Source organism: Spea bombifrons, chromosome 1, assembly GCF_027358695.1.
Source record: "Spea bombifrons isolate aSpeBom1 chromosome 1, aSpeBom1.2.pri, whole genome shotgun sequence".
NCBI classification, from domain to species: Eukaryota; Metazoa; Chordata; class Amphibia; order Anura; family Pelobatidae; genus Spea; species Spea bombifrons.
This window is the reverse complement of record NC_071087.1, coordinates 118,484,967-118,507,308: the sequence shown is the minus strand read 5'-3', so window position 1 is coordinate 118,507,308 and position 22,342 is coordinate 118,484,967. Positions and strand designations below refer to the sequence as shown.

The 22,342-nt window shown below is 40.4% G+C and overlaps 3 protein-coding genes across 5 annotated transcripts in view; all 3 read left to right on the top strand.

Moving 5' to 3' along the window:
* Positions 1–1,002: 1,002 nt before the first annotated feature.
* Positions 1,003–6,515, top strand: LOC128474909 (glutathione S-transferase theta-3-like). Its single transcript, XM_053457336.1, has 5 exons — positions 1,003–1,156; positions 4,670–4,757; positions 5,034–5,184; positions 5,441–5,614; positions 6,233–6,515. The coding sequence occupies exons 1-5, from the start codon at positions 1,042–1,044 to the stop codon at positions 6,419–6,421; spliced, it is 717 nt and encodes a 238-aa protein (XP_053313311.1). The 5' UTR covers positions 1,003–1,041; the 3' UTR covers positions 6,422–6,515.
* Positions 6,516–12,184: 5,669 nt separating this feature from the next.
* On the top strand, positions 12,185–13,795 carry LOC128501182 (D-dopachrome decarboxylase-B). The gene is made up of 3 exons (XM_053470581.1): positions 12,185–12,345; positions 13,177–13,352; positions 13,566–13,795. The coding sequence occupies exons 1-3, from the start codon at positions 12,238–12,240 to the stop codon at positions 13,636–13,638; spliced, it is 357 nt and encodes a 118-aa protein (XP_053326556.1). The 5' UTR covers positions 12,185–12,237; the 3' UTR covers positions 13,639–13,795.
* A 2,061-nt stretch (positions 13,796–15,856) lies between these two features.
* The window catches only part of CABIN1 (calcineurin binding protein 1), a 58,728-nt gene continuing 52,242 nt past the window's right edge, over positions 15,857–22,342 (top strand). The window contains exons 1-10 of one of the 3 annotated variants that reach the window (XM_053470448.1): positions 15,857–16,056; positions 17,047–17,097; positions 17,195–17,287; positions 17,538–17,651; positions 18,419–18,553; positions 18,775–18,955; positions 19,312–19,441; positions 19,632–19,781; positions 19,874–20,160; positions 20,925–21,090. In XM_053470448.1, coding sequence (XP_053326423.1) covers positions 17,095–17,097; positions 17,195–17,287; positions 17,538–17,651; positions 18,419–18,553; positions 18,775–18,955; positions 19,312–19,441; positions 19,632–19,781; positions 19,874–20,160; positions 20,925–21,090 — 1,259 coding nt within the window. In that variant the 5' untranslated portion in view covers positions 15,857–16,056; positions 17,047–17,094. The remainder of the gene's footprint in view (positions 16,057–17,046; positions 17,098–17,194; positions 17,288–17,537; positions 17,652–18,418; positions 18,554–18,774; positions 18,956–19,311; positions 19,442–19,631; positions 19,782–19,873; positions 20,161–20,924; positions 21,091–22,342) is intronic. The other 2 variants (XM_053470439.1, XM_053470428.1) reach the window with 2 other exon arrangements.

The following is a 22,342-nucleotide window of genomic DNA, read 5'->3' as shown; positions in this document are numbered from 1 at the left end:
CCGGGAAAGTATGGAAAATCTATATAAATAAGGTATTTCAGAGGGGGAAATATATATATATATATATAAAATATTTTTCTAATTTTTGCGATAATAATAATAATTAAACGATTTTTCAAATAAAAGTAAGAAAATTTGCTTTTTTTACAATATATTTTATTATTTTTTGTATAGGAAATTAAATGATATGGTATCCTTAGAAAGCCCTTCTTGTCCTGAAAAAAAAAATCAATATATATAACTTGCGTGGGTACACTAAATAGGAGAGGAGAAAATTACAGCTAAACACAAGCACTGCAAAAGTGTTAAAACAGCCTTGGTCACAAAAGTTAAAAAACAGCCTGGTCCTTAAGAGGTTAAATACCCCTGCTTATTACCATAACAAATGGAATGATGCAATGTGCTTTTTGTGTATAGAACTGTCTACACTCCGTCTACTCCACGTAGCTAGGATGAGGCGAGTGAGGCACTCGCCTCGGGCGCAGCTGCTAGGGGGCGCACAGCCGCCCGATCAGCAGCTGCAGCCTCCAGAAATGCTTGGGGAGATCACGGATCTCCCTAACCAGCCAACGTTTAGGAAACCATGTAAATGCATTGTAGGGGCCCCGTGGTGGATTACAATGCTGCCAGCAATGTGATGCGCACATGCACATTCTGTATTCTCTTTGTTATGTAACCTCGCTGAGGTCCTGCCTTCAAGAATACTCCTTGATGATTACATCGTTTTCCCAATAATCATAACGTTGGTAACTTACTCATTTTCCTTTTTTTTACATGGCATTCTGTCTCCTTGTTTGGCCCATTTACACACTTCTACTCACTCTTAATGTACTTCACCTTCCACTTCCTATCCATGGCCTCTGTCGTCATGTAATGAGACCAAAGACATTAAAGAGTTTAAGCGAAGGGACTGTATTAAGTGGGCGGGGCTACCAGTACCTAGGTAGCCTGATATAAAAGCCCGTTAATAGCGGCTTGTTCTTTCTTCGTCTCTGTCTGCTTCGCTTGTGCGCTTTAGCCGGTTTTTATTATTATAAAGTTATGGCGGAACTGAGTCTTTACCTGGATCTCCTGTCCCAGCCATGTCGCTCTGTTTATATCTTCGCCAAGGCCAATAATATCCCGTTTCAGTTTGCGGAGGTCCGACTCTCTAAAGGTAGGCTGTGGTATATGCTTGTGTTTGGGGCAAGATAAAGGGGTACATCCCATCGTGTCATCCATTTTATATCCGGGCCAAGTGGGTGTTTGGGAGTATCCACCCGTCAGTCATGGGGATAAAGGGACTTGTATTATGTCAAATTATTCTTTCCCATAGATTTTAGTAGAACAGGCGGGAGGTTCGGGAGGAAATGTTGCATATAGAGTTCTTTCTATGCATGGCTTTGACCCATTTCTATGAATGGGGAGGGCTGGTAACCTTCAGCAAAAGGGGGTCTGTCCAGCCAAGTGGCCCAGAAATATACCAGCCCAGAATATATTGACACGCAACGTACTCCTTGTGTGCTATTTAGTCCTGTTCAAATCACACCCACAGTGATAAAATATACAAACACATAACAAGTACAGAAAAAGGGTCCAGCCGCCACAGAAATGTCACCAAGTCCTCTGTAGTCTAGACATCCTGGTTGCTGTATGTATGATATATAATGTGTGTGTGTACATATGTGCTATAAAACACCAGGCAGCCCCCCTTTTGTGCTAATGCTTGATCACATATCTGTCTCCCACATTTTGCAAAGTGATACATTATGACTTCTCTCTCAGTTCTTTATGAAAAAGCATGCAGTGGTGATAAGTACATGTTCCAGATTGTCTATTAATGAACTTTGTCTGTAAGCATATTCCTTGCTAGCAGTCAAATGTAAATAAATTGCTATGGGAGAAGTTGCAGCTCCAGAGCTCCCTCCTGGTCCGGTCCTGAGCTAGAGGTAGCCGGTTGGTGGCAGGAAAGCCAACTCACAGAGATAAGGAGCGCTTTCTGCACAGATGCCGCTGCAGAACAGCATGTAGTTCGGGGGTTTGCATGTAGAGGGTGCTGCACAATCCCTCCATGTATTTGCAGGGGGGAGTAAATGATTAAAAGGGAAAGCTGATATGTACATTAGATATGTGCATACAATAGCCGGCGTCTCCCTTTAACATGGGTTAAACATTGCAAACCATTGTTTGTTTTTGTTTGTTGTGTAACTTTCCCATGTAGGTAAGATGAAGCAACTAAAATATCTCAGTATGGATAGGTTGGAGGAGAGAGGGGAGATGTTATAGAAACATGTAAAAACTAGGGCTGCAACTAACGATTTTTTTCAGAATCGATTAGTTGGCCGATTATTTATTTGATTAATCGGATAAAAAAAACAATATGCAATTTTTTTGTTTTTTTAAAATAATGAAATTAACAAACTGGGTGTTAAAAACAAACAAGAATAAAAAAACTTAAAATTTACATTAACATGTCATTAACCCTTTTATCTCTATAACAATGGCATTTCCCTGCCAAACTGACATAATAAAAGCTATATTTTAAAACATATTCTTGTTTTTATTTCATTTTATTTGCCAACCTGCCCCCCCAAGTTCTGCACATCTGACCTCAGGCTTGCCACTCTACCTCCCTATATGCCACACTGCCCCCCAGATATGCCTTATACCTCCCTATATACCACTTTGCTCCCCTGATATGCCTTATACCTCCCTATATGCCACTCTGCCCCCCTAATCTGCCTTATACTGAAATGCCTTATATCTAGGGCTGCAACTAACGATTATTTTTTTCGATTAATCGGATAAAAAAAAAAGAATTAATTTTTCATTTATTTAAATAATTGAATAAACAAACAGGATGTTAAAACCAAACGGCACGGAAATTTTTTTTTTTGATGAAAATGCATTTCTTGTTTTTATTTCCCAACCTGCCCCCCCAGTTATGCACATTTGAGCCCAGGCTGGCCACACTGCCTCCCAAGATATGCCACATACCCCCAGATATGCCACTCCACCCTCCCCACATATGCCTTATACCCCCCTGATATGCCACTGTGCCCCCTGATATGCCTTTTACCCCAGTATGCCTTATACCCCCAGATATGCCACCCTGTCCTCCCCACATATGCCTTACACCCCTGATATTCCACTGTGCCCCCTGATATGCCTTATACCCCCAGATATGCCACTCCGCCCTCCCCACATATGCCTTATACCCCTGATATGCCACTGTGCCCCCTGATATGCCTTATACCCCAGTATGCCTTATACCCTCAGATATGCCACCCTGTCCTCCCCAGATATGCCTTATACCCCCCCAGATATGCCATAGTGCCCTCATAGATTCACAGACCTGTTCACAGCACACTGACACAATACTTTTATAAATAAATACAGGATTAATCTTCACTGCCCCCAGAATTTAGATTCCCCTTAGTTTGCCCCCCCCTTTACCTCTGACTGCACCTTAAATTAACCTTTTTAAATTAATTAAATTAACGCTCAGTCATCAGCATTAAATTAACCCTAAAGACCATAACTGCCCCTAAATTACCCCTAACGACCCCATTAACCACAACTGCCCCTAAATTAACCCTAAACACCCCATTAACCATAACTGCCACTAAATTAACCCTAAACACCCCATTAACCATAACTGCCCCTAAATTAACCGCACCTCACCTAACTTTCAGCAGCCCAAATATTAATTTTATACTTACTGTTAGATGAGTTGCTGAGCAGTGTGGACACTGTAAGGAAATGGGCGGGGCCAATCATCAGTGTGACTGCAGGGAGGGACTGGGAGGTAGTAACTGCTGTAAGTGACGGATATTAAATTAACCGGATTATAAAACGAGGGGTATTTTTCAGAGCATCAATAAAATCAACTAATCGATAATGAAATTTGTTGGCAATGATTTTCATTATCAATTTTATCGATTAGTTGTTGCAGCCCTACTTATATGCCACTCCGCCCCCCCAGATATGCCTTATACCTTTCTATATGCCACTCTGCCCCTGATATGCCATGCTGCCCCTAGATATTCCTTATGCCCCCCTCCCATACTCCCTGGTGTCTAGTGGGGGCAGCCTGTGAACCTCCGCTGCTGGCTGGCACTTTAGCTAGAGCTTCTCTGACTGAGCAACAGAAAGTCATGTGACGCCAGTGCTCCATCATAGAAGCCCCAGAGGAAGAGAAGGGCAGTAGCGCCAGTGCTTCTGTGATGGAGCACCGGAAAGTCATGTGACGCCGGTCTATCTATCTATCTAATCATCTATCTATATCTCCAGTTCTTATGAACACCACACAAGAGCTGCAGTTTTGGAGATTCTCTGACCCAGTCGTCTAGCCATCACAATTTGGCCCTTGTCAAAGTTGCTCAGTTCCTTACGCTTGCCCATTTTTCCTGCTTCTAGCACATCAACTTTGAGGATGAAATGTTTACTTGCTGCCTAATAGATCCCAGCCACTGACATGATAAGATTATCAGTGTTATTCACTTAACATGTCAGTGGTCATAATGTTGTGGCTCGTCTGTGCATACATAATACATTTCCTAATAATCTTTATCCTTCAAACCATTCTTTACTCTCTGGAATGTCTATATCCTCCTGGAGAAGTCTGAACAGAGATCTTTAGCTCAGAAATGCCACCTGTTAATATGCTTTGCTTTTTGTCATTCTGCAGGCGAACAACTGGGTGAAGATTTTGCAAAAGTCAATGCTTTCTGTAAAGTGCCAGCTCTAAAAGATGGAGACTTCACGTTGTCTGAAAGGTGGCATTTTCTTCAAAATTCTACTAGAGGGACACCATTTTTGTGTACCCCAGCTTTAGGACAGACCTCTCTATTAAAAATGTGTGGACCTCCCAAGTGCCCCACTGAATTTACCTAAATCACCTGCTATTTGGAATTTTTAGGAATGTCTGCCCTGTTGCTGAACTATTTTATCCAAACCATGCAATAGGCAAGGAGCTGTGAAATAGACAATTGAATATTTAAGTAGCTATAAATAGGTCATTAAGCATGTGTGATTTATTTTTTCTCCACCAGCATTGCAATACTGCTTTACCTGGCACGTAAATTCAACACTCCAGATCACTGGTACCCATCAGACCTGCAAAAGCGTGCCCGTGTTGATGAATATCTTGCCTGGCAGCACACAAATACACGGCTTCACTGTTACAAAGTCTTCTGGGCTAAGGTAAAGCCTCCTAAATGTGCCTTACAGTCTAGTCTTCTAACTCTCTGTCTTAATGATGTGCTCTTGTGCTGCCATTCAGTGATCATAGGTTTAAGCTTGCTTTCAATATGTTAACTCGGTAAAGGTATAATAAAGGGTAGTTAACCCTACAAGTTACATGTGGCTGGAGCCTACCAGTGTGTGCAAACACTTTCATGTCATGTGCAAGCAGTTAGGGTGTAACATATAACCTTCTGTATTCTGACATTTCTTACAGCACATGTCCATAATTCTTGGCCAAGAAGTCAGCTCTGAAAAACTAGACTGTGTCATTACAGAGTTTAACACAACAGTTACTAACTTGGAGAAGGTATTCTTGGCAGACAAGCCCTTCTTGGTTGGTGAAGAGATCTCTGTAGCAGACTTGGTGGCGCTTGTGGAAATTATGCAGGTACAAAAAATATTTTTTTTATTTTTCCTCCTCTCCACATACATGGGTACTCCCTGGGTTTGGTCTGGAGGTTTAGCCTCACAGCTGAGGAGGGTGAACTTTAGATATTCTGTCTTAGGGGTAATATGCACGCATTGCTGGCTTCCTGCTGGCAGATCAGGTGTATCGGTGTGAGTGCTGATACACAATTACATTCGATTTCCCTATCAAGCAATCGGGCTTTCCCTAGTAGGATCTGTCCAGAACCTACTGTTGCCCAATTACCCTCTACTAGCTTATCACGAGTATTGTATGCAGGGCTATGAAACCTTACTTCTTTAATGTGATCGGGGGGGGGGGAGTTTAAAAATGTGATGAAGATAATGTCACCATTATACCAATGGCATCCACAAGAGTGATCAAGAGTACAAGAATGATCACCACACAGATATTTATATTAACTATAATGAATAAAAGAAAACATACCCCTAAAATTGAGTACAGCTGTTATGAAAAGCCTTTCCTACTCGCCCAAAGGGTAGGGAAAACATTTGGTTTCAAAAGTTCAAAAATGATTGTGTGTTTGTTGTTGTTTTGTTTGTCTCCTTTGGAGACCGATTTAATTTTCTTGCTTTTCAGGCTGTTGCAGGTGGTTTGGATGTATTTGAAGACAGACCGAAGTTGGCTGCCTGGAAGCAGAGAGTGGTGGAAGCAGTAGGGGAAGAGCTGTTCAATGAAGCCCATGCACAAATCCTCAATGTAAAGGAACAAAATGAGGCCATAGCTCCAGAAATAGTGGAGGCGCTTAAAGCCAAGCTTGTCCTGTAAGCATGATATGTGGAGCTTTAGCTTTATTTTATACAACTGGAGTTAAGCTCTTTACATGAATAAAGAGCCCACAAAATGTGATTTCATACAGAAATATAGTTATAATTTCCTCACACACCCAACTGAACATGGAAAGGAGAAAATGTGATCAATAATTACACTAAAGCCATATATCAGACTGTCTAAATACATACATACATACATATATATATATTTCGATAAAAGTGAAGGGATATCTCTCTGAAGAGATAAAAAGGAGAGACAAGTAAAATGTGTGTTTACAGATGAAGTAAAAACAGACAAAATCCATGTCACCTAAAGTTATTAAATGAGCTGCAGCGTGTCCTGCCAGAACCATTAGCAGACTATTTTAACCAATCACAATTGACATAAGTAGTGCTAGAAGATTGGGATTTGACAATTTAAGTTCTACTTTACAAAAAAAGGTGCCAGCAGAGTAGAGACCAGTAATTTCGATGACATTAAAAGAAAATGTGCTCAAAGAATATATTGGCCAACTAACTTATTTATTTTGACTGCATAACTAAAATAGACCAGGGAGGGGCTGTTGAAATAGCCTATCTAGATTTCAGTAAGGTAAATGGCAGTGTTTGGATGTCAAATATAGTTGAATGGGTCATAAGAGACAGAAGGTTATAGTAAATGGTGTATATTAAGAGAAAGGCCTTGTTACTAGTGGGGTACCCACAATAATCAGAAAGGGACCCATACTTTATAATATTTTATCAATATTACAAAAGGTCTTCATGGTAAGGGCTGTCTTTTTTGCACATGATACAAAGGTCTGCAATAGTCATGTGCTAATGGTAGAAGAGATGGGATAAGATAGAAGATGAAAAAGAAGCTGAAGTGGTCAGCAGAGAGGGTAGGGAAACATTGTGAGAGAGAGAAGTGTGCAGATGTACATCAGGAGAAGTTTTGGTTACCACAAAATAAGCAACCCCCAATGTTTAAGACATCTTCATATACCAAGCCCAAATTCCAGGCTTCCATACGCAGAAGGTTTGTCCTGTTCAGATCTGCCTAGGAAGGTATGAACTTAAATCACAGGCACCTTTGTATTATCTGTCAGGCTTACAAAGTGAATGTGAGTGCGCAAAACTGGAAGAAAAAAGTAAATATAGAGATACTTTGTTAATGAAGATCTTCATGTTCACACACATGAAATAAATATAACATGGTGCAAAGCAGCAAATAGTATAAAAATTTAAAAAGCTATTTTATTCATGTATTTATAATCACTTTTATGACCACATGACCACTTTTAGCAAAGTTTTTCTTTTTTTTTTGGCAATGCTTGCACTTTTACAAATACCGTATTTGCTCGATTATAAGACAAGGTTTTTTCCAGAGCAAATGCTCTGAAAAAATACCCCTCGTCTTATAATCGAGGTCGTCTTCTAATCAGACCTCATTCTGCTTCGGCCGTGATGCTTACCGGTCTTTGATCGCGAGCAGCGTCTCTGCTATTAGCAGCAGGAAACAGGAAGCTAGCACAGTCCTCACATAACTCTACCTCCCCCCTCCTTCCTCTGGGGGCGGGGCCAGAGAAGTTGCTCGCACAGCCGGGCCCCTGCAGAAGTCTTCAAGTGGGAGATCTGCAGTTCAGGTAAGGGGGTGGGGGGTTTGAGTGTGTGTGTGTATGTGTGATTAATGGAATGAATGAGTATTTAAATGTTTGTGAATGAGTGTGTGTGTGTGATAGCATGGATGTGTAAGGGGGGTGGGGGTGGTAGCATAGCATAGGGAGGCTGTAATCACACTTCTAACATCCCCAGGTTGCAGCATGTACTGGCTGCCTTGGCTTGATAGGAGTGTGATTGCTGTTAGCAGTATATATATATATATATCTCCAGAAATGCATTTTAACCCCCTATATGCCACTCAGCCCCATGATATGCCATGATAAGGCATATCATGGGGCAGAGGGGCATATAGGGGGGTTAAAAGGCACATCATGGGGCAGAGTGGCAAATAGGGAGGTATAAGGCATTTCTGGGGGCAGAGTGGCAAGCCTGGGGGCATAGCTTTTATTAAATATGAAAATTAGTTTACATGAATTAATATTTACTAGTAAAACTTTTTTCCCATAGGGTAGTCTTATATTCAGGCTTTTTGTTTTTTTCCTAAATTAATATTTTGATTTTGGGGGTCGTCTTATAATCAGGGTCGTCTTATAATCGAGCAAATACGGTAATAAAATAAGTCTCTCATTCACGGTTTTACACCCCCCATATACATATAAGCATTTAATTTTATAGACTTCTCCTTCTACCTCCCAGAGGATTTGCATTGTTCTCTCTCCAGATCCCCTTAAATATTAAGCCTTTTGGTACATGTTCCAAGATGTCCGCCAACAAGGAAGTTATGATTACTGAGCCAACAGCAGGAGTGTCTGGGGACATTATCTGCATTTTTATTTCTGGTTCAGAAAGCTTCATACAGCTCATCAAAGACCTAAAGTTCTTGGGTCACTTAAAAATGGAGACCCTAAAATCCTTTTTGGAGGTGCTCAATTCAAGAGATACTCCCCTTCTTAGATCTGCAGGATACTCATCTCTATATTCCAGCATGTGTCTCTCAGAATCTATAAGTTGTTTTTTTTTGCTAAAATATAACATATTGGCACCCTTGGTAAACATGAGCAAAAAAGGCTGTGAAAAACTGTCTTAATTGTTTAACCGTTTGTATAATCCAAACACAACACAGGTTTATACATTAAAAAAAGTTAAATATAGGTGTTCCGCAATTATTGGCACCCCTGTGAATTCATATGAATTCATGTTTGAAGTATATTCTCATTTATATTTTACCTTTTTTTAGTACACCTTGGTGACTAGAACTGGATATTGTTCAACCATGACTTCCTGTTTCACAGGAGTATAAATATTAGGTAACACATAGGCCAAATTCCCTTAGCCATTCATCACAATAAGGAAGACCAAAAATTTGATGTGCGGCAAAAGTTTGAGCTTTATAAAATGGGAGGTGGCTATAAGAAAATCGCAAAATCATTGAAAATGCCCATTTCCGCCATCAGGGCAATAATTAAGAAGTTCCAGTCAATCTGGAAGATGACGTGTTTATATTGTCTCAACACACTGTGAAGAGGATGGTTCGAGTGGCCAAAAATCTCCAAGGATCACAGCTGGAGAACTGGCTGAAAATTATTTGCATTATTTGGGGTCAGAAAGTCTCCAAAACAAGACCCATATTTACCAAGGGTGCTAATATCAGTGGAGGGCAGCGTAGTTACCATATGGGATGCCTGATAAATCACAAATTATAAAAACGGCTATCCATTGTGGATATTTGATTTTAAGTAGTTCCATACATTTTAAAGCTGCAGCATCTATAGCCCAAAATTTGGGGACATAGTGATCATATTGGGTCACACATTACATAACCAATCATAAAACCCTATGGAGGTTGACATGGTAAGATATAGCAGTACCTCTATTCCAGTTGTTTAATAACCACAAGGGTCCAGTTGAATATTTCTAAATTGTCATATTACTATACATTATGAGGGCCAATCCTTGCATGTTTCTGGAATGTGGATCAACCCATATGAGAAGTGGCTTAGGAACGTGCCAGGGTCTATTTAAGTCGCTAGTCTGGTTCTGGAAAACCGTGTATAAAAATGTGTACATAATTATAAAAATAGCTAGCAATAAGCCAGAAAGTCTTTAGTAAAACCCTGTCTTCTAGCCATTTCTTTAACTACCCTTCAAAGTGTCCCTTGGTCACTGACACCTGGTTGCAAGAATTTTATTTGGGCACCCCCCAGGTGAGTGTGACTATATCACTCCTCCCCTTAACATACTGTAAGGCTTGCTAAACGACTGTTGTGACTTCTGGTATCCCGACCCCGGCTTGGTAAACGGCTATTGTGACTTCTGGTATCCTGACCCCGGCTTGCTAAACACGGCTATTGTGACTTCTGCTATCCTGACCCCGGCTTTATTCCCGACCACCCATGCTTACGGCTACACCACCAGAGTACCTGTTACCAACTCCAGGCCTCCAAGTGTGTGTTCCGTATTGAGCAAGCGTGTTCAATTCCTTGGAGTCCTTCCGGTTAGACATACTATAAATCTCACACATACATAATACTTCTAACCAGACCCATTTTTTATGGGCCCCCCAATTCACCAAGCAATATATCACCCATTTCCCACAGTGCTAGCTTTGACCCCCAAACAGCTTGCCAGTGCCATTTTTGCCCCTGAACAGCTTGTCACTGCCATATTTGCACTTAGGCAAAAGGGCGGCTGTCCCACGTGGTTCTGCCCTTTTAAAGTACCTCAAGGGTGAAAGATTCACTGAGAAAGAGAGGTGCAGAAACGCTTCTCTTTTCCGTGAAATTGTTTTCATTATTTAGGAGTACTTCCACAAAAGAGCAGAGCCATAGGGACAACCTCTCCTCAGTTCCTCCAATAGAGCGAGTGGGTGTGCCTAGAATCTCTGCACTTTGCGGAAGTGTACCTGGAGGCCTGGTGTACAGAAGTGGTCACAGAAAGGAGATACAAGGAGAAGCAAGTGAAGATGGCAAAGATGGCACGGGCAAGGTGTTTGGTGGCAAAGACTGCACATTCAGGCTGTTTGGGTGCACAAGATGTTTGCGGACAAAGATGGCACCTACAAGCTCTTTGGGAGCACTGATAAGCTGTTTTGAGGCACAGATAGCACAGAGAAACGGTTTGGTGGCTACTAGGGAACAAAGCGGGCACAGGCAAGCTGTTTGGGGACAAAGATGGCCCTGTGGTCTCTAGTTATACCGCTGTATATATCGTTTGAGAGTTGTGCTAGACCTAGGCAAGGGCGGGATATTATATACCTTGTAACTTGAGGGAGTGAGAAAGTGTAATGTTAACGTGTGTGGCTTTGTCAGCATACAGCACTTACACTAAGCTGTCCAACATCAGCCTTGCCTTCCAGTCGCTGTCATGTTTGTGCAGGCATAGCATGATAGTCATGGCACTTACACATGTACCTGAGAAATCAAATACTGGAGGATTTATCAGAACACGTAACACCACTGCAAGAGAGTTACGATGTCATATTCTGGTGCTCGGCTCACTGCGCCCATGCAGAAAATCCACAAAATTAAATTGCGTGTAATATGATTTGTTTTGGCGATACAACAGTACAAATGAGCGTACTTTATGTGCTCATACGTACTGAAAGAAGGGGGGATTGTATAACAATGCCATGTCATCTATTGTACATCGATGAAGAATTTCAATAATAAAATACCAAACTAAAATTGGTACACATGGGTACACATCTTGGCTCCAATGTTTACCAGGCCAAAGCATGAATATGCAAATGCCAGGCATATACACTCTATGAGTAGGGTAACTATATGGCAATGCCCACATGGAGGCTTCTGTCGCCGGTTATCATTTAAAAACTCTAGAAGAACAGTATACAGAATGAAAGATACTTAACAAATGTAATTGTTAACCCTTACGTGATATATCAGGGATGGTGAAGTTAAGAAGAATGCAATAAATTCCATGTATATTTCACACAAGCGTTTGTGCTGATTTGACTTTAGTTTGGTTATTGCGGATACACTATTTTACCTCCTATTATACACGGTGCAAATTCGTATATTCCCTGCCCCTTTAATTTGACCAAATCAGGATTTATTTATTTTTTGGGCAGTGAAACAGTTAAAAGGAAGACCGTAACTCAGAGGAGAAGGGGCGTATCGGCGCTCAGCCTATAAGAATTCAGCCTGCGGTGCTGGCAGCGGTCATCTTGCTGGGAAGCAGACCGACCTGATCATGCCTTTCGTGGATCTGGACACCAACCTTCCCCAGAAAAGCCTCCCCGAGGACTTTGCTGACAAACTATGCGAAGCGACGGCCAGCATCCTGGGCAAGCCCCGCGATGTGAGTTGACCCAGGGACGCACCGCGCTGTCTGTATTATGGGGAGACACGGTCACAATATGCTAATCCTGGCAGGTTTGGGGGAGTCCAGCCACAGACCCCCAGTCATAGAATGTTTTCCAGAATTACCTAGGCATTTGGGCGGGGGCAGTGTGGATGATACAACATTGGTATTGTAATTCCAGATTCTAATAAGTCTGAATTGCCTCCTGCACTAAGCACAGATCGCTGTACGATGAGTTGTTTGATCCTCCAGTAACCTCCAGGGTTAAAGCAGAAAACGAATTCTAGTTCCCGATTCCCTTCTATTCTAACCAGTCAGCACAGTAATTAAGTACAGTACACGCATGCTTTCAGTGATCCCTGTAAAAAAACAGAAAGCAGTTTAAAGGTCAGTAATCTCGATTGCTTGACACTTGATTTATTTTTTTTACACTCCTTTTGCTAAACTTTATTCCTACAGATTCTCATGACAGCAGATCAACCTGGTGGCAGCACTGGCCGCATCATAGATACATAGAGCACTGCCATGTCATGTTAATACATTCCAGCCATCATATGCTCTTTAATAACACGATATCTAAGAATCACCATATGCCCCACCTTTTTTGTATTTAGTTATACAGAGGGATTTATCATAATCTTCTCTATATATTTGCACTCACCACCAGCTCCTTGTCTCACAGGAGGTGCATTCGGCACAGTTATTAGGAAGAAATCCTGCTTTTGGCATTACTCAACCTGTTCTCCTAATTGATACTAGTACATGTCATTATTTGTCATTCACTGTGTATTTTCTAGTTCTACAAAACGAACCTGTTTATCTCCCCAGAGGATAACGCTAACAGTGAAAACTGGATCCACCATCTTGGTTGGCGGCTCTTCAGCACCATGTGCCCAGATGGTTATCTCTTCCATTGGAGTTGTGTGTTCAGCAGAACAGAACAAAGAGCACAGTGCCAAGTTCTTTGAATTCCTCACAAGGGAACTGAACCTTGAACAAGACAGGTAAACTATGCCAGAATGTGGAAACGTTCTGGAGCCGAGAATAGGGTGAATTCTCCTAGATGCGTTAAGCGGCATTTATTAAGAAAGCTTGAGTTTGCAGGAGAGGTGCAACTGTATTTTCATCTGACTAAAATACATATGTATTCCACAAACTGTAAGTGTTATTAATGCGATATTCGCTTGTAACATGTATTCCATCCTTTATTCTTGAAGGATTCGACTGCGGTTCATTCCTATTGAGGCCTGGCAAATAGGGGTGAAAGGAACAGTTATGACTTATCTGTAGGAGCTCCTTGAAGAAGACCACAGATCATCCAGAAGGCATTACTCCCAGCAAAGGATTTAGCTTTTTGTCGATAACAGGGGATCATATTTATGGATGATGTTTCCTCAGTCTGCACATTCCATGCTGCTTTTAGGAAATAAACTGCATTTGGTCAACATATTCTGTAGTCCTGTGTAATCTATAGTAAAAGTCATTACTTGAAACCTGCAACACCTGTCCACCTAGTTATTGGAAACCTTAGAACATTTGTACATTACAGATTGAAGGCTGGTATCTTAGATTAAGTTGTGCTCTGAGGCTGTTTTAGGCTGTTGAGTGATTAGCACTATTAGAGTATTGTAATTTAAATGTATTAACTAATGCTTACATCACAATCAACTTGTGAGTGTGCCTATGCTTAAATGTGGTCTTAAACATGATTGCCACTAAACAGGGAGCTAGCGCATGATTGCTGCAAGCTGAACCTATTACTATCCATTTTGAAACCCCCAACTGGAAGATCATTGTTAAATTTAGGGAAATGGAAAGCTTAACCATAAAAATGGGAATTGCCAGCGCACCTCTCTAATGTTCCTATCAGCCTTGAAGAAAAGATAAAGAACTTTGAGTTAGCTGTAGTAGTATCAGCTGAAACAATGTCATGATTAGCTGGAAGATATATACATAAAAGGATTGCTGTTCTCCACTGGATTACTTTTCACCAATAGTCGCAGTTCAAAGCTTTCCCTATAACACTGAGAGCGCACACACAGGTGGCTGAAGGCAGAGAACCAATAAAAGGTAACTAGTACACTTTATCTGTACATTACCTGCAGCGGCCATGCAATAGCTCTAATGATATCCTTAGTTACATCTTTCTTTAATCTTCATACACCTGAGGAAGCCTTGTTACAATCTTAACTGGCTACACTGTCAATTACAAAACATAGGCCCTGGCTTTGCTTAATCCTAAACCAATCTCTGGAGAATTTATTGACCGACAGATGCCACCAGTCCGCTGCTGGGAAAATAAAGACGTTCCAAAAGTGTCCCCTCTTTAGGACACAAATCCCTCCACCCTTTTCTTCCCAGTTTGCTGATCTTCTAGGCTCATTTTGGCAAGTGTGTTCTGCATAGCATTACACGTCACAAAAATACATATAGAAACCAACAAGGTTTATAAACTTTAAATACAATATAGCAATCTTTTTCCAAACAGGACATGAAACCACATAAGTTGTACAATGCAAAATACAATGGGCTACCACTACTGGTGGGAGGAAACAGACGACAGGAGGAGACAGGCTCACCTTGTGGGCTTATTAGGAAGCTGATGGTGGTCCGTCAGAGGTGCTTTAGGAAGATGCTATGTTGTGGTCCAAAAAGATGACTTGTGCCAGACACTCTTCCTTGTGAAGGTTTATTATACTTTCACAACTGACACAACAGTGTAATCTGAGGGCCAAACAGGATCAGAACAGCGAGCAGCAAAACAAGCAAAGGCTTAATCGATTTGCGCCTTGATCCGGCGTTTACTAATCTGCCTTTGTTTTGCCACTCACCGTTCGGATCCTGTACAGGCTTTGGAGTACACTTAAAGCTTCCTCTTCTTACAGGGCTGGTCCTTGACCAAATAGAACTTCAGACAAGAGGACCCTTTGTCACCATCATCATGAGCACACCATGTTTTTTTTCCTATACATCTAGACGTCAATGTAGGCACAGACACACGTCAGGAAGGCTTCCAGTGCACCCGTGTGGGACTTCTGCACATGAGAAGCATTTTCTATGGTAACTGCTGGTACCACTCTGGTCCAGACACCCCAGTCAGTTGCCTGACTCTCCTAAGATAGATGCTGCCCCTTACCCTCTAAAAACAGAAGTGCCTCTCTATTTCCTTTAAAATATTGGGAAGTATGGCAGTAAACAGTGTTTCGAAAAGATTTCACTCAACTAGTGATCAATTAAACAGCCTGCTTCGCGAACCACTGGAAACAATGTTTTTCACCCTAAGTTTAAGGAAGGGTCACCTCCAGGATCTGTGAATCCACCTCTGCACCCCAACCATATCACACTGTGAAAGAGAACAACTTGCAGAAAACAAATCAAACTGTATATTTTCAGGTCGCATTTTTACCTAATGGGAACTATTCGCACAACTGACTGTAATCAACCTCCCGCAATCGGATGAATAAACACTTGTGCCAATACTTCCCCTCCTCACAAAGCCACTTCCGGGTGTACAAACGTGGCTGCGACTGCGAGCGCCAATTTATACTGGCTGAGCCGCTAAAGATGTCACTTCTAATTGGTTCGGGTTCGTTTGTGATCGCAGCCTACCGTCTGCAGCCTTACTAGTCTGTTCTGATGGTCCTTTAAGAATAAGTGCAGGAGGCGGTTGCCGTGGTGACCGTACGTGAGTTCTGCCGTCTCTTCCCGGTAATTAGCCATTTCACTTCTAATTCATACAGCATCTTCGGGTTCTTACTAGTTTAACCGGGCCGTGAGGTCCTATAAAGAGGAGGGGACAATGCAGTAGGGTTTCCGCAGGCCGAGCAGGGAGACCAGTCTCATTCATTCTAATTAAAGGAGAGTTAAACTACCTGAAGGACTCTCTCGTGTGCAGTTGAGGCCTAGCCCCCATCTTATTATTTATCTTGTGGTAGTTACTAAGTGACCTTGGTGACAGATTGCAGTTGGCTGGGAAGCACCCTTCATGCAATGCAGTGACAGATGTATGCAGTTTCATTGGCCACAGCTCCTGGAGGAAATACTGCAGGAAATGCCCACTAATCATATGATTCCATTTTGTGAGGATATACACTGAATGTATTGCCAGTCGTACATGTATATGTCATACATGTATATGTCTGAAAGGTCCAGATAAAATGGTTGATGTACCTACCAACTCTAAGCATATTAGCGTACAGATGAACTTCCTTACGTTTAAGCTGTTTTTATGTCTGTAATGAACAGGTGTACATGTCATATTTTACACATAAACCTGAAAAAAAAAAAGATTTTTTACCTCTTTTCATTCATATAAGCATCCACTAGTAATGTGTGGTGTTGGATTTTTGTGTACAACTGGGCATTCAATCTAACCGTGTCGTGCCTTGGGTTCTTATTTCTGTATCTACCTCTATTTCCTAATTGGAAAAATGGCAGAGAATATTAGTTATTCTGTTCTAGAAAACTCTTCATTAATAGAAAATTCCTTGAATAGAATACATTTTTATAGAACTTTTCCAGATATATTCATGTATTGGGCAAGCGGAAGGAAGGTTATGAAACTTAGGTACGTGACCTCTGTATTGCACAACATCCTACCTTTGAATGATTTTTTGCAGTCATATACACATTGATGTAAACAAAAATGGCTAAATATTAGTGTTTTCACATAGTAACCTAAACTCTTCATCTTTTCAGCTTGGAGATCCTCAACTGGTATGGCAGAAACCTCAAAATAAACCAACCATGGTAAAAAAAAAAAAAAAAAAAGTTTAAGACTAATGGAACCAGATGGGCTTAATCTATAGTGTTTTGAATAATGCTGACGTCTGTTCTTTCCTACTAGATTCGAATTGCAGCTTTAAACGCAGCCTTAACTGTGGAAGGAGAACATGAGGAGACTTTCAAAAGTCATAAAACACAAACAAAGGAGGCTCAGGTGAGACATAATTTTGTATTCTCTCTATTCCCTCTTGGCCATGATACTTTACAGTGTGTTTGCATTATAGATACCCAGAGGTTAATAATAAGAAGATTACACCTTGGGAATATTTTAGGAGCTGGCCAATGTGTTGTGACTCCATGATGTATTAAGAACAGTAGCATTTTTGGGTTAATGTGCGGTTATAACATTTGTGCTTGTTGACTAGCTTTCATGGACCTCACCATTCTCCATTCATGCTTTGTAGGAAGCTGAGGCATTCGCACTTTACCATAAGGCTTTGGATCTACAGAAGCTTGACTGCAATGACGAATCTTCCAGAGCATACCACCAGCTGCTTGAGACCCGACTCCTGCAAGAAGTGAGTTTAAGGAAATTAAACAGTTTTTGGTGAACATTTGTTTTTTTCTGATAGTAATGAATAATGCTGATCTTGGCTCCTGTACGTTGCTCCATATCTTATAAGCTTCAGAGGGGGAGAGTGAACATTAGTGAAACTACTGACTGAATATTGTGTAAAGTCAGTAAAATTTAAGTTGTTGTTGTAATTGTTAGAATCTCATACTTATGGCTTCACAGCATAAAGACAAGTGTAATGTCCACTGTGTAATATGGAGTTTGAACTTAAAGTTAAATATAGTGAAAGGAGAGTGATCCACCATATTGGATGGCTCTTCTGTCACTACCCGGGACATGGGTCATCATGTGATCTTGCACTAGCAGCAAGCTCCCTAGATTATTGTTTTTGGGATCACTTTTACACTTTACATTAAAATGAATATGATATGGATCAGACTGCAGAATGAATCTAAGAGGATCATAAGTTCCAGGTAACCTATTAAATGAAGAAAGCAAAGCTGTTAATTTTTAACCATTAGAGTGGTCAGTGTTTTTGTACGCTTCATGTTATCTAAGTGGGTATCAGTGGGACAGTCTCATGAAATGGCTCCCCTTTGGAAAGAAATCATCCTGTTTGTAAACCCTGGGAGAATTCTTCCCTGCAAAGGATTTTGAACTTCAGGCACTGATCTGAGCATTGTTGTTATGTGTTGATATAATATTTAAATTTTTTCTTAGTGTGTGCATTTCTCAAGAGGTTTTTTTATTTTCCATTTTCTTCTATTTCAGGCAGTTCCTTCAAGTGATGAAAAGGAAGGGTTGAAACATCCTGGCCTCATGCTGAAATATTCCACCTATAAAAACTTAGCACAACTTGCTTCCCAACGAGGGGATCTAGAGACTGCCATGGAATTTAATTTAGAGGTGCTCAATGCATGCCATTCACAATAAACAAAACTCTCACAATGTATAGGCAGTGATCTTAGTTGTTTATTGAGTATGTTATTTTTGTTTGTCCTTTCTATTTCTTTTGTAGTGTTTTATGTTACAGCACAGAAAACATTAAAGGATACTGATAATGTGTTCTTGTTTTGCTTCCCCAATTTTGATATTGTATTTTATTATTATTATTCTTTTTTTGACAGGCTGTTATGCTAGACTCCACTGATGTTAACCTGTGGTACAAGATTGGATGCCTTGCATTACGGCTAGTGCGCATCCCACTGGCGCGGCATGCATTTGAGGAGGGCCTTCAGTGTAACCCCGACCACTGGCCTTGCCTTGATAACTTAATCACTGTACTGTACACGCTTTATGATTATTCTAGTAAGTGCTTCGTGTGCATGTCTAGAAATATTTTGGTAGCAATACAGCTTTGCTTTTAAACAATATAGCAGAACGCAACATATGACTGAGCAGAACATTGTTGTGGGTGCTCTGAGCAGCACTTGATGTAACTAAAGGATAAGTTTTCATAGTAGTACATTTTATAATATGATTTTAGGCTGATCATGCTAGTGATTGAAGAGGAGCAAATGTAATTATTAGATCACGTTACAGAACAGTGAATTATTTGTGTACCTAAACACTTTCTATGGTTGACAAATTAATATACATAGTGTTGTTCATTTTAATGACCATTTTCCTATTGAGCAATCATCTTTGTGCTTATCATTTTGCAGCCTGTCTGTACTTTATCTGTAAGGCTTTGGAGAAGGACTGTCGCTACAGTAAAGGCCTGGTATTAAAAGAAAAAATTTTTAAGGAGCAGCCATGCCTTAGAAGGGACTCATTTCGCATGTTTCTCAAATGGTGAGAGTCACACAGAAAGTATTGGTTAAAATAAGAAAAATATTATTAGGATATTTTTTTATTCACGTTATAAAACAGGTATAATGTTCTGATTAAAACTAAGTCATAAAAAATATTGCTCTGTTAATGTAATTGCATAATGAGTACAATTTTTTTGATATCTATCTGGTATGCTATTTCCACCATTCAGTGACATGTCCATTCATGAGGTGGATGTTAGTGAAAGAGAAGAAAGCAAAATTCTGGAGGAAGCATTAGATCTGCGGAGAAAAAGACAGGCTCTGAATGTTCGAAAGGAGGAACCTGATTTGAAGTTGGTACAGCTTCTCCCATTCTTGACGTAGGTTATAGTTTGGGGAAAAAGCATGATTTTGGTGGATACTGAGAAAATGCACACTTTTGATTTTTTTTCTGCCAATGTTATGTCTCCAGGTGGAAATGTCTTGGTGAAAGTCTGTTGTCCATGTACAGACACCTAACAACATGTGAACCCCCTCGACCCAGCTTGGGAAAGAGGATTGACCTTACCGACTATAGAGAACCAACTGAGCTCCTCCAAATGCTCCCAGCTTCATCTCCTGCTAACCCCAACACAGAAACTCCTATTCTTTCAACTCCCACAACTCCTGTGGTGTCCGTGGTGGACCCACCTCCTACTTTTCCCTCGGTCAACACCAGTGTGTCCTCCAGCGGTATCCTTGATTCATCAGCTATGCTGGGTGGGTGAATATTTGTTTGTACATAGCTGTTTTAGTTTTCATTTGTTGTCAATTCTCCTAACACATTGTAGTCTTTGTGGTAATGTGTTAGTATACAATATATATGCAACTATGCATAATTGCAGGGTTACATAGACATAGTACATAAGGTTGAAAAAAAGACCTAAGTCCATCAAGTTCAACCCTTCTACCTAACCGTCCTACTCTTGATCCAAAAGAAGGCAAAAAAAACCCTAATTAAGCTACTTCGATTCTGCCATCAGGGGGAAAAAAATCCTTCTTGACTCCAAAAGGCAATCGGGTTTCTCCTTGGATCAAGAAGCTTTAAAATATGAATTCTATTTATAGCCCTGTATGTCATGCTTTTCTAAAAAAATATCCAGACTTTTTTTGAAGGCATCTAATGTATTTGATAACACCACCTCCCTTGGCAGTGAATTCCATACCTTTTATTGTCCTTGCTGTAAAGAATCCCTTCCTTTGTCGTCTATGAAATCTCCGCTCTTCCGGTCTCAGAGGGTGACCTCTTGTTCTTTGAACATTTCTGTTAATGAACGGGGTACAGAAGTATTCACTACACCAGACTTCTCAATATATGTATGTAGTGTCCAGATGTTAGCTGGAGCAGATATTTGTAATACCTGTGAGCTGCAAAAAATTCACCTTTTGAACCTTGTGCCGAACATTTATTTTTGGGGAACAAAGAAAGAGAACCATATGTATAACATGATTCCCACAATTTTCTGCACTCGTTTTCCCTCTAGATACGTCTACTGGTGACAAAACAAAGAAGGGTGTAAAAAGGAAAAGGACAACAGAGGATGCAGGAGAGACAGCCAAGAGACGCTCTGCTCGTGTCCGAAACACCAAGTGCAAAAAAGAGGAGAGAATTGATTTCCAAGAGTTGCTGCAGAAGTTTTTGCCATCCAGGTACAGAACAAACAGTTCTTTTTTGTATGTTGTATGATTTATAAACTTATTGTAGTACAAAATTTTGTTTGTATCGATATCGAGGCATTCAGCAACACCAAAAAAAAAAATTATGGATACTATGTGATTTCACATATCGGGGTGTTGTTTGGCAGTGACATAAACCAGGAGCTATAAATTCACACCTGAAGTTGAATGTGTGGTGGTAGAATTGGTGCATGGACTGTTAAAATACCAGCATTTGAAAACCCTGGGCTGTCTAGTTGTATGGTTTGATGGGATAAATTGAATTGACCGGCTTCAAAGATGTCCCAAATAGGATGATAGCGCATGATAACCCGATGTGAAAAAAATGGTTCTAAAATAGCACGTTACTTATTGCCCTATAAATTGCAAAACAAACCCATGTAAAACCACTCACTAATCACAGTACAAATATTACAATCTATTTAGCAATTTTTCCCATTAGCTTTTGCAGATAACTAAAATAGTTTTCAAATAAAAGTCAGAAAAAGTGTTTTTTTTCCCTTACATTTTTCGCTATATTGTAATTTTCTTATAGTAAATTAAATGACATGATCAAAATAATAGTATCTAAAGAAAGCACTTTTTGTCCTAACAAAAAGTATATAATTTTTGTAGCTACACTAAATGAGAGGGACGAAAACACAAACCCTGCAGAATGTAAAAAGAGCCATGATCATGCAGGGTGTAACAATTAAAAAACAGCCCGTTTTAAGGGGTTAATGTTGCCATAGAGTATTTGTGCAAAGCATTGTTTGTCATTCTAGTTTTGTTCGTATATAGGACAAATTAAAAGAGCATGTCATAACAATGCCTGAGATTAAATTGAAAGATTTCTGCCAAGCCTCACACCTTTTATGTGAACCAGCTAGTGTGGTAATAGGACAGATAAATTGTGGTTAGGTTCAGTACTAGGTTCAGATTGCGCTGCTGTCAAAGTGTCGGCTGGGTAGCTGAAGTGGTGTTTTTGAATAAAGTTTTTTTAGCTTTAAGACTGTAAACACAGCTGACAACTGTGATCAATTGAGGATATCTGGCCCTTACTGCCCATACAGTCAAGTAAGAAACTCAACTGTTTTATATTGAAAATCTAAGCATATATTTTCTGGTAGATTAATGCAGTGTTATCAATAGAAAAATTGTGCTTATCTCTCACTTGATGTCTCCTTACTGTTTAAGAAGAAATGTCTATTTGTGTTCACTGACCTATTTCCCTCCACAAGGAAAT

Excerpts from the sequence above, each read along its gene's own strand:
- LOC128501182 (XM_053470581.1), top strand. The coding sequence starts at position 12,238 with ATGCCTTTCGTGGATCTGGACACCAACCTTCCCCAGAAAAGCCTCCCC. Across the intron at positions 12,346-13,176 it reads TCCTGGGCAAGCCCCGCGAT|AGGATAACGCTAACAGTGAA; the intron begins GTGAGTTGACCC and ends TTATCTCCCCAG. Across the intron at positions 13,353-13,565 it reads CTGAACCTTGAACAAGACAG|GATTCGACTGCGGTTCATTC; the intron begins GTAAACTATGCC and ends TTATTCTTGAAG.
- LOC128474909 (XM_053457336.1), top strand. The coding sequence starts at position 1,042 with ATGGCGGAACTGAGTCTTTACCTGGATCTCCTGTCCCAGCCATGTCGC. Across the intron at positions 1,157-4,669 it reads GGAGGTCCGACTCTCTAAAG|GCGAACAACTGGGTGAAGAT; the intron begins GTAGGCTGTGGT and ends GTCATTCTGCAG. Across the intron at positions 4,758-5,033 it reads GACTTCACGTTGTCTGAAAG|CATTGCAATACTGCTTTACC; the intron begins GTGGCATTTTCT and ends TTTCTCCACCAG.